The sequence below is a fragment of the Pagrus pagrus genome (assembly GCF_965226575.1).
Source record: "Pagrus pagrus genome assembly, chromosome: 14".
In the NCBI taxonomy this organism is placed as follows: Eukaryota; Metazoa; Chordata; class Actinopteri; order Spariformes; family Sparidae; genus Pagrus; species Pagrus pagrus.
Genome location: NC_140198.1, coordinates 19,566,647 through 19,581,763, shown reverse-complemented (window position 1 = coordinate 19,581,763; position 15,117 = coordinate 19,566,647). Strand labels below are relative to the sequence as shown.

At 41.8% G+C, this 15,117-nt stretch overlaps 1 protein-coding gene across 1 annotated transcript; it reads left to right on the top strand.

The window, feature by feature from the left end:
- Positions 1-2,181: 2,181 nt before the first annotated feature.
- vsig10l2 (V-set and immunoglobulin domain containing 10 like 2) lies at positions 2,182-13,333 on the top strand (the record flags this gene model as incomplete). The annotated part of the gene is made up of 12 exons (XM_084372965.1): positions 2,182-2,251; positions 4,101-4,454; positions 5,291-5,566; positions 6,358-6,633; positions 9,235-9,522; positions 9,598-9,855; positions 9,933-10,223; positions 10,457-10,807; positions 11,523-11,645; positions 11,731-11,755; positions 11,890-11,990; positions 12,804-13,333. The coding sequence occupies 12 exons, from the start codon at positions 2,182-2,184 to the stop codon at positions 12,947-12,949; spliced, it is 2,559 nt and encodes an 852-aa protein (XP_084229091.1). The 3' UTR covers positions 12,950-13,333.
- Positions 13,334-15,117: the final 1,784 nt, after the last annotated feature.

Below are 15,117 nucleotides of genomic sequence, written 5' to 3'. Positions count from 1 at the left end.
TCTTTCCTCAAAACCCAGTTATTCTCAACCTGCACAATGTACTGTGACGTATATCTGCTTTACAAACAGCACGTCCTATTGCTTCCAGTGCCAACTATACAGAATACGTCTACAGTGCTTTTTCATGCCTGACTTAGTAAAAATACTTCACTTTTCACAGTTCACTTTGTAGATAGATAGATATCGGAAGAAGCATGTATGCCCCTCTCTCTACTGATGTTCATGATCCGCAGAGGGATCAGAAGACAGATGGTGATCCCCTGACTTTTCATCTAGAAAAGTTTTTATTTATCCTGGGCTATTAAATGTTTGCTTACCTGCCTCATTGCAGGTTTAAAATGACAGTGAGTTATATTACAAGAGCTGGCAGTGATTACATTTCCACTAACCCAAGCAACATGTAGCAGGTTTGTTTTGGGTTGTGTTTAACAACCATTTCCACATCCACACATAGAAATATGACATGATATCTATCACGTGTGCTCATTTATAGTTTCTGTCAGAGTCTAAAGCTGCCTTTGTGTCCTGATGAAAACCTGAACAAAGAATTCCCAACTCCCCAAGCAGACTAATAGCTACAGATCCACTGCGCCCAGCTCTCATGGGGCCTTCACAGACCTTCCGGCCTTGATGTTCAGCTTTGGCTTCAGCTGCCGGCTCAGCATGCCGGAGCTTTAATTTTTCTCTTCCTTTTCTCTTCAGCTGCATCTTTCCATCTTTTTCATCATTACGTTTAGTTTACTACACTTTCAGACATTCAAAATACAAAGAGTAAAAGTTAAGTAGAAAGCACAAGGATGACAGTCCAGTGTGCATAGTGCATCCATGTCTGTAAAATTGGTTATAAAGTGAAATAAATACAAATAAACCACATTGATCTTCCAACCTATCATTATATTTGACTTTGACTAAACCCTTCTTGCATTGTGGCTCCCTCACTGTCTGTTTAGGTTCTGCTGCCTTTCAGTCCTCGTCTCTGCCAAATGAGGAAAACTGATCTCTGTCCTGCATTCATTCATGACACAGATGTCTCGCATTACACACTCGTGGCTCCACTTAACATTTTCTCCTCCTCTCTTTCTCTTTTGTAAACACATCAAGATCCTTTAAAAACAAATAAGGATAATTGATCAGAAGCTCATCAGCTGGACTTGACAGTCTTGAATTTGAAGTCAAGCACAGCAGGAACGACCATCGTTGCGACATGTCAGATCTCTAAATCTATTTTAATCCTAATCCCATCAGTGGAGTTTACTCTGCTCTCTGGTCCTCATATGACCTCTAAAATTAAAATCTCGGGCCTTTAATGTTGACAACTTGCCCGAGATGACCAGAAACAGAGGGAGAAAAGAGTCTGATCTTACTGCAAGCAAATAAAAGAACGTTTTTGCTGAGCTCATGGCCTCCGAAATCTACTTAAAGCTGTTGTTGTTTGTGTAGCCTATGAGAACTTTTTGTTCTGAAGCTTGTACTGAAACATACAAAGGGCAAAGAAAATCTAAGAAGCTATAAATCCTGTCAAATCCCTCTTTATCATCCATTTTTTTTGTGTGTGTTGAGTGAAGGGCTGGCTGAAACGATGACCGCTTCGATGTGCATTTTCCACTTTTGTCACAGTTTGAACGGGGAAAAATTCTAGTTTCAAGTTTTTTTTATTGTCAATACTATAGAAAAACCACATTATTTTCAGTGTTAATTGCTGATTTAAGTGCAGATTGTCATGAAATGCCAGTGTGGAGGAATGTTCCTGTTAAGACCCTGGATGTAGTTAATGTGCAGGTGTGTGTGTGTGTGTGTGTGTGTGTGTGAGGGAGTCTAACCTGTCCACCCATGCATCTGTTGTGTATTATAGATGAGCTCAGTATCACCATGTTATTCTAACCCTGCATGAGAAAGAAAGAGGGATAGAGGGATACAGAGAAAGGAAAAACACATGAATAATTGAGCCCAAATCAGTTTAGTGACCCTCCGTCCCTTCCTACTCTCAGTCTAATGAAGTCAGTGCCTGCAACTGGATTCTCAAAGAAACTTCTGGATCGGAGAGACGAAAGGACCTGAGGGAGCGTCTGAGGGAAGCCGATAACAGCCGCGTGTTTGTGGTCCGAGAGCTTCGCCTTTTTATCTGCTCTACCACACTTTTTGGAGTAAAGAGGTTGTTGGACTCAGGATCATCATGATACCATGGTGGTCCAACTGCTAGGGCTGGCCTTTCTGTTTCTACCAACCAGTCTGGTCACTTCTACCACACATGGTGAGTCCAGTGTCTTTGGATTCATTTACACTTATCTGAGTTGCGGTTAAAAATTGGTTTTCTATATCACAGGATTTGAATGTTTGATGAATTTATTAACACAAATTAAGAGCAAACATCATCATATTTTGTCTTTCAGCAGAATCTGTTGTAGTTCTGTTGTACAGAGTTTAGCACGACAGATTACTTGATACTGGAAGCTGATATCGATATTTGATACTGTATGTTCTAACTGTATAACTGTGTGTATATAAAAAACACATAACAAAAATGTTTAGAATAAAAGTTTGTAACCACAACATTTATCAATTTGTTCTTTGGTGGGAAAACGACACAGTGTGTCATTACTCAAAGAAAGTGTTGTATTACTTATTTACTCCCTCATAATTCAGTACACCGCTCAACGTTTTTTTTAATACTTGATGTTTCCTGAGGTGCATTGTTATGTAATTGCCAGTTAAGAATCTGACGTTAAACTTTTCATATGCCCAAATATCAGCCCTATCCTAATAAGGAGGAACTTCCATTAAAAATGGCTAAATGAGACTACAGAAGTTGTCAGGGACCGCTTGTCATCACACCGGACATGAAGACTCATGTATTCACTAGTCCGTCTTTACAGGCTGACTTTAGTTGCAAACTATTCTAACTAATTTTACAACGTGTATGATAATTGTGTAGTAAGATGCTTAGTGGTGGTGACGTTTAAGTCTGTAATGCAGTCTGTTTACACAATAGCTATTTATTTACAGAGATTTCATTTACACTTGGTGGTCTTGATCTGTGAAGATTATCCTGCTGAATAAAACGTGTAGGCATCATAAACTTGTGTTTGTCAGAGCTTATTTTCTGCAATAATCCAAAATCCAATTAAAAAATCCCATACGTTTTCTGTTGAGGAAACCAGGGCGATGCTAACTTTTGGCTTAGTCTACAAAAATATGTCATGGCTACACCACTCCATTCACAACAAAAGATATGTCACAACACTTTTCAGGTTGAGCAGGTCCAGACCATACTCTTTACTAAATCAATATACAGAGAGCCAACAGTGCAGTACCTCGAATGGCTGCAGGGGGCAGTGTAGCCAATAGTTCGAGTAAGACATGGCCACAGGACAAGAGGAAGAAGTTTAAAAAATGGCAGAAAAGTCGAAATTGTGACATAAAATATAAAAAATATGTGAACTTGATCTCATAATTTGAGATACATAAAAAGATTTAATTAATTTGATTTACTTCAACTGACAGAAATGGGCCTCCATGGAAATAAGCTAATACCGACAGATATACTTTATTGGTCTGGTTAATTTATTGCTTTTCAATTCTGAGCAAATTCAAAATAAAATTATAAAAAATAAAGATAGAATTGTTTTGTTTTACGCATGAAATCAATGTTTTCTGGTGTAAAGCACAACAGAGGAACACAGTTCATTGCACTGAAAGTACATTTAATTCTTCTATATGTGATTTTGCACAAGAATATGACTATAAAATGGAAAATGTTACTAATATTTTTATATTTATTAATATTACATAAATATTGTGATATTCATTTCAACATCATACCATCCAGCCCCCAACTGTTGTCAGACTGTAACAGAGAAAGAGGATATTTCCAGAAGCGAGAGAAGTCTGCAAACAGAATTTGACTAATAGTTTAATCCCTTATCAAACTATTACAGTGTCTGAAAATTACCGCGTAATCAATCCTGTAACTGAACACTGGCAGAACACATGACACCACCATCTCCTTTTCCTACACACACACACACACACACACACACACACACACACACACACACACACACACTTTTAATGCATGTTCATGTATCCTCTCCCTCCTCCAGCGGTGGAGATCAATCCCAACTGGGAGGTGGTGTACCGGGACGCCAGTGTGTACGGGGTGGTGGGCAAAGCGGTGATCCTGGAGTGTGGTCCCATCTTACCTGACATGTACATATGGAGCTTCACCAAGCCCGGTACTGAGGCAATAAAAGCTGTGGTGTACAACTTGGGGAAAGGAACGAGGATCCAGAAGCTGGCCGAGAGGCTCGGACAGCTGACGGTCATCTCAAACAGTGCATCTGTGAGCATTGAGAAACTGCCTCTGGCTGCACACGGCCTGTTCACCTGCCAGGCCTTCTATGACATAGAGCAAGATCCCAAAGTGTACTACTACTACGTGCACCTCACTGTCCGAGGTAAGACTTCATGCACGCTGGATTTATCTTTTCTCTTGAATACCACCACTGTTCGTCCAAATGCTACTCAAACACACCTAAAGACTAAATACCAAAGACTGTCTGTGCTCTCTAGTGGACAAAACTAACCTCTTCTCTGTATCTGTGATGACCTCAACTTGGACGATAACGCTGACTCACCAATGTATCGGTTGCTCTACTCAGCGCTCTCTAACTGAGCTATCTAATGTGCCTGAACGATGGTTTTCAGTTGCCCTGAGCAACAACTTACATACAACTATACTTGAGTACAGTTTTGATGTACTCGTACTTTACTTGAGTATTTCAATTTTCTGCTACTTTATACTACGCATCACTACAATTTGGATGCAAATGTTTTACTTTTTACTCATTAAGTAGCACATTTTTAAATTCATTTATTTTATCGCCAATGGGAAAAAAAAATTCACACTGATTGTGATAATCAGAAAAATGCAGATTTTCTGATACAATAATCAGCAGACATTCAGTATACAATACATACAAACATGTCTATATATGTATATGTTACTTTTACTTGTACTTTTAATATTTAATTAAACTTACTGCCCGAAAATTACTTTTGATACATTTAATATCAGATACTTTCAGACCTTCACTCTACACGTAGTTTAACATGATGTCTTTACTTTTTGTTGGCCATTTTGTATTTAACAACTTCAATCCTGTGTGAAATAGTCTTGAATTGCTTTAACATAGATATATAATACACATATATATTTACTGAACAATATTCTTCATGCTTTAGAGACAGTAAACATACCTAACATGTGTGACTTTGTCTTGACTTTGGACAGTTCCCGTCAGTAAGCCTTACCTCCTGATGAGCGATGCATCTCCAGTGGAAGGATCTACGATGTGGATGCGTTGCAATCTGGAAAATGGGACTGGGCCAATCCAGTATGTGTGGAAACATGAAACCCGTAATGGCACCATCTCAGTCGTTGCACAGGGCACCACCAGCATTATCAATGTGACTGATGTCAACCGCAACCACACCGGCTGGTACCGCTGTGTGGCCAGCAACGCCGTCAACAGCGAGAGCTCTAACCGGTTATGGCTGGACACCATCTGTGAGTATTTTGGGGGTGTTTTGGAGTCAGATTTGGGATTTCTAACTTAATCAAATACTTTTTGAGACACTACAAGCAGTTTTTACATCTGATGCGTGAGCAATCAATACATTTAGAGGTCATGAATCTTCAGCAGTTGGCCAAACATTCACATGTTCTGAATGATAAGTTTAACAAATCATTATTATACCTTCAACTGTTTTAGTCACAGGTCAGCTACTGGGGATGCCGCAATATTTATTTATATTCATTCTTTTCTTTTCTCTTGGTATTTTAAGAACATGTGTTGTTTCTACTTTGGCTTGTACTGTATGTCCAAAAAATGAGACAGGAGCTAAAACGGAGCGTTCAGAGCCCTGCTACACTGGACAGTATGAGAAAACTGATGCATTTTTTGACCATTAAAGCATATAAAGCTATTCTAGTAGTAATCAAAAAAAAAAATCATGAACCTGAAAATGAGAATATTATGTCTCCTTTAAAAGCTAAAGTTGGTGGAGACCAAAAACAGAGTGAAAAGAAAAGTGAATACTGGACTTATATTCATCAGATGGCCAGAAACACAACTCCACGTGAATGTTAATGTTTTTCCTTAACAGCTGGATGTGTAAATAAAGATTTACTGACAATAACATAGAGTTTTTATGTGTGTGACTGAACTGTTTTTCAATTCATGCAGTGTATAAGACATAACAGAAGGTGTCTCACTTTGAATTTTAGCTAGCACAATGTTGCTCAGTTGTGTGTGATGTCCTTCATACCTTGAGCGTGTTGGTGTCCTTTCTCTCCAGTTGGCCCGGACATTCCTCAGATAGATGTGACTCCATTCAGTATAACCGAGCGAGGATATTCAGCCCTGGAGAGAGAGACTGTTTCTTTACTGTGTCAAGCCCAGTCCAACCCGGCCAGTCAGTATGTCTGGTTCTACAACAACTCCCAGGTCTACACCGGGCCGCAGTTCACCATCACCAAGATCCTCCGCATGCACACTGGCGACTATGCCTGCTTGGCGCAGAACACGTACCTCAACACCCGCTCCAAAAAAACCATCAGCCTGACTGTCTACTGTGAGTCTGACCTCTGACCTCGGACCCTGCCATCAGTCCCCCTGCTCCTCTGTGAACCTCTCCACTCAGTACTACGTGTTCTTCTGTCTTGTTGCTGCAAATGATTGTAAAAGACTGAGATTAAATCATCCAGATTTGATACTATAGCACAAGACTAAAAGAACACAAATCCAGGGTCTTAATCCCCTCTGATTTCCATCTTTATTAGCCCTCAATGTCCTTCTTAAATACAACTCTATCGTTACTTCACTTCCAGCTAAAGCTCCTCCTGTTTTCAGTGTTACACACAAACCTGCTTCACTTCTCCCTCCGTTCAGTACATCACCTCTCACTTTTCAAGCTCCTTATTATGAACACACTTACACGCCAACACACCACAGCAGAGTGTGGAAGTGCTGCAGCCCGTTTCTCCCGTTCGGGCCGTCTGGGAAGTTGACGGGACACTCTGGCAGGTACCTCGCTGTGATGTCACAGCCATGGCAAGTGTTGGTTGGCTAGAAGCCCGGGTGCTTGTCATTCTGCTCTTCTGTTTGGTTTTGCTTTTTCGCCTGTGTCTGATCTGAAACAGTGCATCACCAAAGAGAAATAGCGATTGAGACACTAAACATTAGAAAAGAGACTTTTTAGAACTGACTTGACATTCCTCTGTGTTGCCCAGCAAAAGGTTGCAAGTAAACTGATGAAGATATTGAATGAAATGCTTTCTTTCTTTGTAATTTCAGTAAGGTGATACGCCCAACAATAGGGGTGTAATTCACAAGTTTCATCATGATACGATATTATATCGATTCTGTGGACAACGATACGATATTTGCTGATATCACAAAGTCTGCCACGATACCATTTTTCGATTCAATTCAATTCAGGGGCCTGCAATCAATACGAAACAGTATCATATGCCCATTGAACACAGTTACAGAAGCTGCCACCGCTTTCTTTTTCTATTTTGGTCATAAATGAACAAAAGACATAAATACTTAATAATTATAACCGGTTAAGTACAGTAAAGATTACTTTAAATTGATTCAACTATCACTGGTAAAACATGACTTAACAATCTCGATATTAACTGTCAAGGAAACAAATTAGCCTAGTGGCTAGCTGCCTTTTCCTCTCCTCATAGTTTTACAAATTAAAGGATAACTACCGTTTTTTACAACCTGGACCTTATTTCTGGCAAAATATATGGTCATTTACTCACCCAGATAACTTTGGTGTCATTTGGCGTCGTTCGGACGAAATTAGATCCAGTATAGCGGCGATATATCCATATAATGGGAGAGACGGGGCAGCGACACACAGCCTCTATATAACGCATTATCTGCCACGAAACTAGTTCATTTCATCAATATTTTGTTATGAAATGCTAGCGCTATTCCCCTCTGAGTCCGGGCTCGTCTATTGTCAACATCCGGGGTCTGTAGGCTGATCTACTACCTCTGACCTGGAAGATGTCGTCTCTGAGCTGCGCGCGCACCCGCGACAGCGCGCCTTGTTTACCTGTAGCTGCTGCTGCTAGTTTGACCCCCGATGTTGATAACGGACGAGCCCGGACTCAGAGGGGAATAGCGCTAGCATTTCATAACAAAATATTGATGAAATTAACTAGTTTCGTGGCAGATAATGCGTTATATAGAGGCTGTGTGTCGCTGCCCCGTCTCTCCCATTATATGGATATATCGCCGCTACACTGGATCTAATTTCGTCCGAACGACGCCGAATGACACCAAAGTTATCTGGGTGAGTAAATGATCATATATTTTGCCAGAAATAAGGTCCAGGTTGTAAAAAACGGTAGTTATCCTTTAAATGTCTTACGTATACTTTTTCTTGTTCATTGTTGGTTTCAGTCACTGCATCACCAGACAGAACAGCACGGTTGAATTTAAACCTGCATAAACGTTTCGTCAGCCTATTGTTAAGCAGAGCAGCTGATGTTGCCATCGCGACAGCTCCAAGTTAGCAGACTGCTGAGTGAGATGCTCCGTTTGTCTGTTGCCCCATCTTTTCCAAAATAGTCCAAATATTTCCACACTGCTAATTCATTCCAGAGAGGGGAGTGAATGTCCTCATCGTCATTTTCCTGGTTGCTTGTCATTACCTGCCTGGTGCTACCACTGTTTGAATGTAAAGAAAGAGGTGCGCTTGGACACGTGATGCACTGTGGCCCAAAAAGACTTTTTCCTATAAGCTTAAATTGTGAAACAAGTGGATACATTACATAAATCATTTTATCTCCATTTCAAGTTAGTCGGATGCTAAACCTGAAGTTAGCCAGCTCAATCAAAGTCTCTAGTAGAGAAGATTGACAAGCTTTTTTGACCTCAAGCGACACTGAGCAGCTGTCATAGGAATGAAATGGCTTGGACTGACAAGGTGATTTAGACGTACCATGGGAATGTCAAAATAAAGGCGAATGATATGATATGATGTTTTCACTTTGCAACTCTGTATCGATTATATTGGATCGTTGATCACTGAATCGATATATCAACATCCTGAATACTGTAGCCCTACAGGCACTTTCTCTGGCCCTGATGACCTCATGTAACCCCCACTTTGCACATCCCTGCCTCGTTACGCTGTATCTTATCCCCACAGACCCACCTGACGGTTCCCCCTCCTGTTCTGTGGAGCCGGCTCTGAATCACACCTCTCTGAGACTGCTCTGCTCCTGGCCCGGTGGATTCCCCTCCCCCTCCCTCCACTGGACCGGAGACCTGAAAAAATTGGGACGCGATGAGGCTGATGCAGGACAGCAAACAAATCCACTAACCAACACCTCTGTCTTGCTGTCGACTGAAGGCCTGGCTTCCAACGACAGCTCGTTTTCATGCATGGGCTCACACCTGGCACTCAAACAATCAAGAGTGTGCAGCACACGAACATGTAAGGGAAAAAAATTGTTTTCTTAACTGTTCTTCAAATCTCTCCATCTCACTTCAACCTCTTCTCTTCCACCAGATATCCCCCCTGTAGAGCCAGTGTGTTTAGCCTATGTGACTAACAACAAACAGTATCTGATGCTGTCCTGCTCCTGGGATGGAGGAGCTCCAAAAGCCTTGGTGTGGTGGGAGGGCCCGGGTGGCCAGGGCAAAGTTGGGAAAGAAAACTCCAACATTCTGATCCTTCGTTATGGCACCGCCCGCGGTGGGAAACCCTACACCTGCCACGCTAAGCATCCCCTTCTGGTCCAAACCAAAACCTGCAGGCTCACTCTGGGTCAGTATCAGACACACCTCACAACAAAGAGCAGATATGATTTGTGAATTAACTCATGTATATACTGTCACCTGTAGAGGCTCCCGTGTTGCTGACTCAGCGCAGAGTTGTGTCTGTGTACGAGGGGAGTGATGTCCAGCTCACCTGCAACCTGAGAGCCAACTACCTTGACACCAATGAAATCACCTGGTTTAACAATCGCGGTGTGGACGTCCAAGGCACATCGAAGTACGCGCTGCTGCGAACATCTGCATGGGCCAATCTGACTGTGAGAGACACACATGAGACTCAAGACAGCGGCGAGTACAGGTGCTCCACTTCCAACGCAGTGGGAGGAACTGAAGTCAATGTCACCTTAGTGGTCAAGAGTAAGACATTGTTTTCTGTTGTTTGATTTTGAATTACACTGATTTTGATAACATGCTAAAAAGTGCTAGTCAGGCTTGCTGGTTCCCCTGTTTCAAGTCTTTACTAAGACTCTTTACTTAAATATCAGCCGTAATTGTGACCTCCCCAGGAATGACCACCTGTCTGTTGAGATATTTCAGTCTGGACCAAAGTAGCGCATCAATCGACTTACTGCGTTTTGTGTCTTTGTCAGGGCACCCCATGCCACCCAATGCGACCCTAGTCAAAGTAGTGTACAACAGCCGACAGCGTAACGAGGTGGAGCTTGAGTGGCAGGTGGAGAACGAAGAAGAAAGAGGTTGGACAGGTTTCATCCTGGAGCACGTCTTGGTGCCAGAGCGACCAGGAAGGAGAGGCAGGAATGATACAAAGGAGGAGACGGATGAGAGAATGGGTCCCCCGGTCTGGTACCGGAGCATCATCAAGGACCCAGAAGTCAGGAGTCATACAATAGGAAGACTGATGCCAACCGTTACCTACCAGTTCCGCATCACACCTGTCAACCACCGCACCCTAGGACACCCTTCTGCACCAAAGACTCCAGGTATAGTAGGTGGACAGATTGAGGAAGGTGTGGTCAGTCGTAGGAATGTTGGCACAGCATTGAGCAAAGACAGGGGCTTGAGTTAGGGTTGTCATGAAAACACGGGCAAAACAAGTACTAATGTGAACATTTAAAAGGTGACAGGTGAGTTAGGTGGTTATTCAAACATTGTTGATGCTGGTGTCCTGCTGTGATTGCTGTTTCAATGACAGTCTAACATTTTTGTTTTTTTTGTTATCCACTTAGGTGAAAACACAAACAAGACACACATACAAACAATTACAAACACCTTACGTCTATACACCTGCTACTCACTTCCTCCTTGACTCCTTCCCTGCCCTGCTCCTTACCTTTCCTCTTACTGGCCCTGTGTGCTTCTTCTTGTTTGTGTTAACTGTATCATGTACAGTAGGCTCTGACTGCTCTAACCACACCAGGTGATTGTTTAGTGGTAGGAAGGCTTGTAGTTCAGGTGTCAGGGTAGGGTAGGCCAGTGGTTTTCAACCCCTGCTTTTTTACAGTAAAGCTAATTTTTCTAAACAATCATGAATTTGGTTTATTTCTTGGTACAAAAACAACTCTGACATGGATTGAGAACCACTAGGGGGAGATGAAACATGATAGAAAAACAATGTCAGACACTTATTGAGTGCAGCAACTGTCTGTTTTGTCAGAGGTGTACTATTTTGCAATGTGTAACTGTGATGTGTTGCAGCGGAACCACGCTACAACGTGTACCCTGCTGTGATTGGAGCAGCTATAGGTGGGATGCTCTTCGCAGCCATCGTCACGGCGCTGCTGCTCCTGTTCATAATCCGCAACCGCAACAACAATCCTCGTGAGTCACGTACACAATCACCACAACCCTTAATAAAAGCAATGTCCTGCTATGTTTCATTAATGTTCAGTGTTCCTTCCCCCAGGACTACATGACATGCTGTTTGGGTCGTGAGTACCTGTATTAATATCTAAACAAATACTGTAACACCAGCATTTAACAGTGTGCAGTTGGTAAAGATGTTGACAGCCAACTCTGTGTAAAGATGTGCTGTTAAAACTGTTTCTTCCTCTGGTGTTTCCAGGCAGCACAGCCAGTCGAGGGAAAACATCAACTTGCCAGAGGATGAGGTGGTAGGCGGGTCAGAGGGAGGAATAGAGGAGATTGGTGGATTAGCCAGTCCAGGCAAGATGAACCCACATCAAACACATAGCTGGACTGTACATGTCAGGATTACCACATGCATTTGGGAAAAAAAGAAATCAGAAATCAAAAGTTTATGCCGGTGACAGTCCGTCCCATGTTTATGAAGGCATGTATCTGAAGAACGCATTGAGGGAAGTTCTTCAGATTTGGTACAGATGTCCACTATTACTTAGGAATAAACTGAGTAGAGTTTGGAGGCCAAAGGTCAGAGGTCAAGGTCACTGTGACCGCACACAACATGGCAAGATATCATGATGAAGCTATGACATTTCAAGTCAGAACACGCTATTCTAGCTCTGGTTTGTTAAAAATGGCGGTCATAAGCGGTTTCAGTCGGTCCTTGGTCACGATAACCGAACACCCAGCCTCTGACGGAAGGGATTTTTACCAGCACAGTGTTGGTGCCACTCTGAAACCAGTTTTCCTGACTAAGAGCCAGCTCTTTGGCTTTTGAAATGCGAATAACCGTCCACTGACTACCTGCCTGTTAACAGAATGTGCATGAATGCATAAAATAATAAATACAAGAAGTGTGATGAATGTATCCAAATGTAACACAGTAAAAGTAATGATTCTTCTTAAAATATCTACCTAGGTAAGAATAATGCTTCATTTAACTACTCTGAAAAGTACTATTCACTCAAAAAGTTCACTCAAGTACATGTAACGGAGTAAATGTAACTCATTACTAGCCAGCTCTGCATATACAATCTTACTTTGATTACATTACCATCTGTGTCTGAGCAGTCTGTGTCTACCTGATGCTGAACTTTTACACCGGTCTTCTTCCAGGTCCAACCATGGCTCTACCCCGGGCATCTTCCCCCCTCACCACCTCACCCCCGAGTGCCACCCCCACCACGAGCCAACCCCCTCCCCCTGGAGACGATAACGAACCTGTCAGCGTCACCATCACTGTCAAGGCTACAGGCTCATAGTCACATGTCACCGACTCCTTCGGTGGTGAATGAACATGGAAATAATGTTTTGGTAGAAAGGAGACAGTTTGTGCAGCCAGTGACTTGGATCATATCTCGACTACAATAGCAGTTACAAACCTTCCTCATCTCGCTCTGCAAAACTTTGTCATGAAGTAATGTAAAGTACAAGGAATCAATTAATTTCTACATGAAATGATATGCATGTATACCGTTTTTTGAACATGAAAAACCTTTTGTTTTAGCAGGCTACCTACACAATGACCTAATGTACTCTTAGACCTACCCAGTAGATGATTAGGTCCAGATGATTTATACAGTTTTTTAGGTTAGTTTACTATACTTGGTACGTTTTGTCTTCAAACTAATACTTTTTACACAAGAGCTAAGTGGTGTCATATGGACTGACAGGTAAATCATTGACTGTACAGTGTTGGTGACTGAACCTGCATCTTCAGCACTACATGGATCCACCACGTGAAAATAAAATAAAGAATATTATGAAGTGGAAGTACATTTCTGCTGACTCACAGAAAGTTGATGTGAACTTGATTGCTTTTCTTCTCTCAATTCTGAAATTGCCTTTTTCGGAAAATTGTTCCCCCTTCGTTGATTATGTGTCATTTTCAACGGGGGACTTCGAGGTCTCTAAGTTTCAGCCCCCCTTGGACACAACTGAGACAATTGTGCCTCTTGTTTTATAGCCTATATATGTTTACATGTTGGCAAACTGGTACCATTACAAGCTGGCTAACCTAGCTTTTCCCAGTTTGTTTTGCCAATGTACCCATGAATATACAGACAGCTATTACTGGATTACTTTGATACTTAAAACTTAAAAACGTGAAGATTGTCAGACAAGTGCTGCGTTATAAGCGGCATTTTATTTCTATGATTTCTAACCAGATTCATGGACGTTTATTGATGATGGGCATCAGAGATAATGATGTCCTTGAGGTGTTGGTCACGCAGAATCAAAAAACATTTATGGGACTATGACACTGTGGGATTTAAGGTACCTTACTGAGCTGTGTGCCACAGCCTCTGCTGCATCTGTGGACTGAGGAGCCACAGAGACGAGTCCGACTCAGGAGAAGCTCTCCTTTAAAATGAAATATGGTGGGTTGTCAAAAATCTATCAGCTCCAGTTTAACTAAAGGCAAAGGTACCTAACCCGTAAAGTCCTGAAAGATAATAATGGGCCTTCTGGGGCTGGAGAACAGCAGATGGTTATAATTAATGCAAGCCAAAGTTATTTCTTCAACGCTATGATACACGTTTCCTCACCTCTGTCATCCACCCAAATGTTCTCTGGCTTTATATCTCTGTGGGTGATGCCAACACTGTGGAGTTATTTCTGCAAAAGTGCAACAGAAAATTTCATAACAGCAGAAAAAGGTGCTAAAGGTCACATCAACACAGATTTGCTTCACTCACCACAGCTGCTTTTAGTTGCTGGAAAAATCTATAAGAATCCTTCTCCACCATCCCCACATCAGGCTCTGAAAGGAAAGTAAGATAACATTTTGATAAAATAAAACAACAAAAAACAACTTTAAAGAGATACAAAATGACCACAAAGACACAAAACAAGCTCAAAAATGTACACAAACTGAAAGAGACGAGAGAGACCACAAAGACTGAAAAAACTACAAAGACATTTGCACAATTTACTGGCCTTTCAGTGTTTTTAGTATCTGTCACATCTTGAATAGATCATAAAGACTATTTGCAATTACAGTCAAACCAGGCTGGTATTTACTGGCTGTTCAATCAGTAACTGCATCACCATGTCAATAAGCAACGCTTAACAGTAGTTACAGTTTTTGGGAAATGATGCAGCGTGTGTGTACTTTGTCTTGGTTTCACAATTACTTTGTTTTTTTATGCAACATGTGACTGTGTGTACACATGGTGGGGAATCCAGGACCAAAAAAAGGAAAGCTATGGCCTATGTAAAGGGTAACTCCAATAACTTTACACATTAAAGTGTCTTTACAGGTCTTGGGGAGTACTACTGTATACGTGAAAAAGTAGTATGAAGCCTTCTGTGACTCCAGAGGAAGCTGCGTGTAATCTGATAACTGCCCCCAGTGATGTCACTCAGTAACTAAGGGCACACTCACACTTGGCCCAGTTGCTCCGTACCGTGTCCCTCCTCCCCAGTC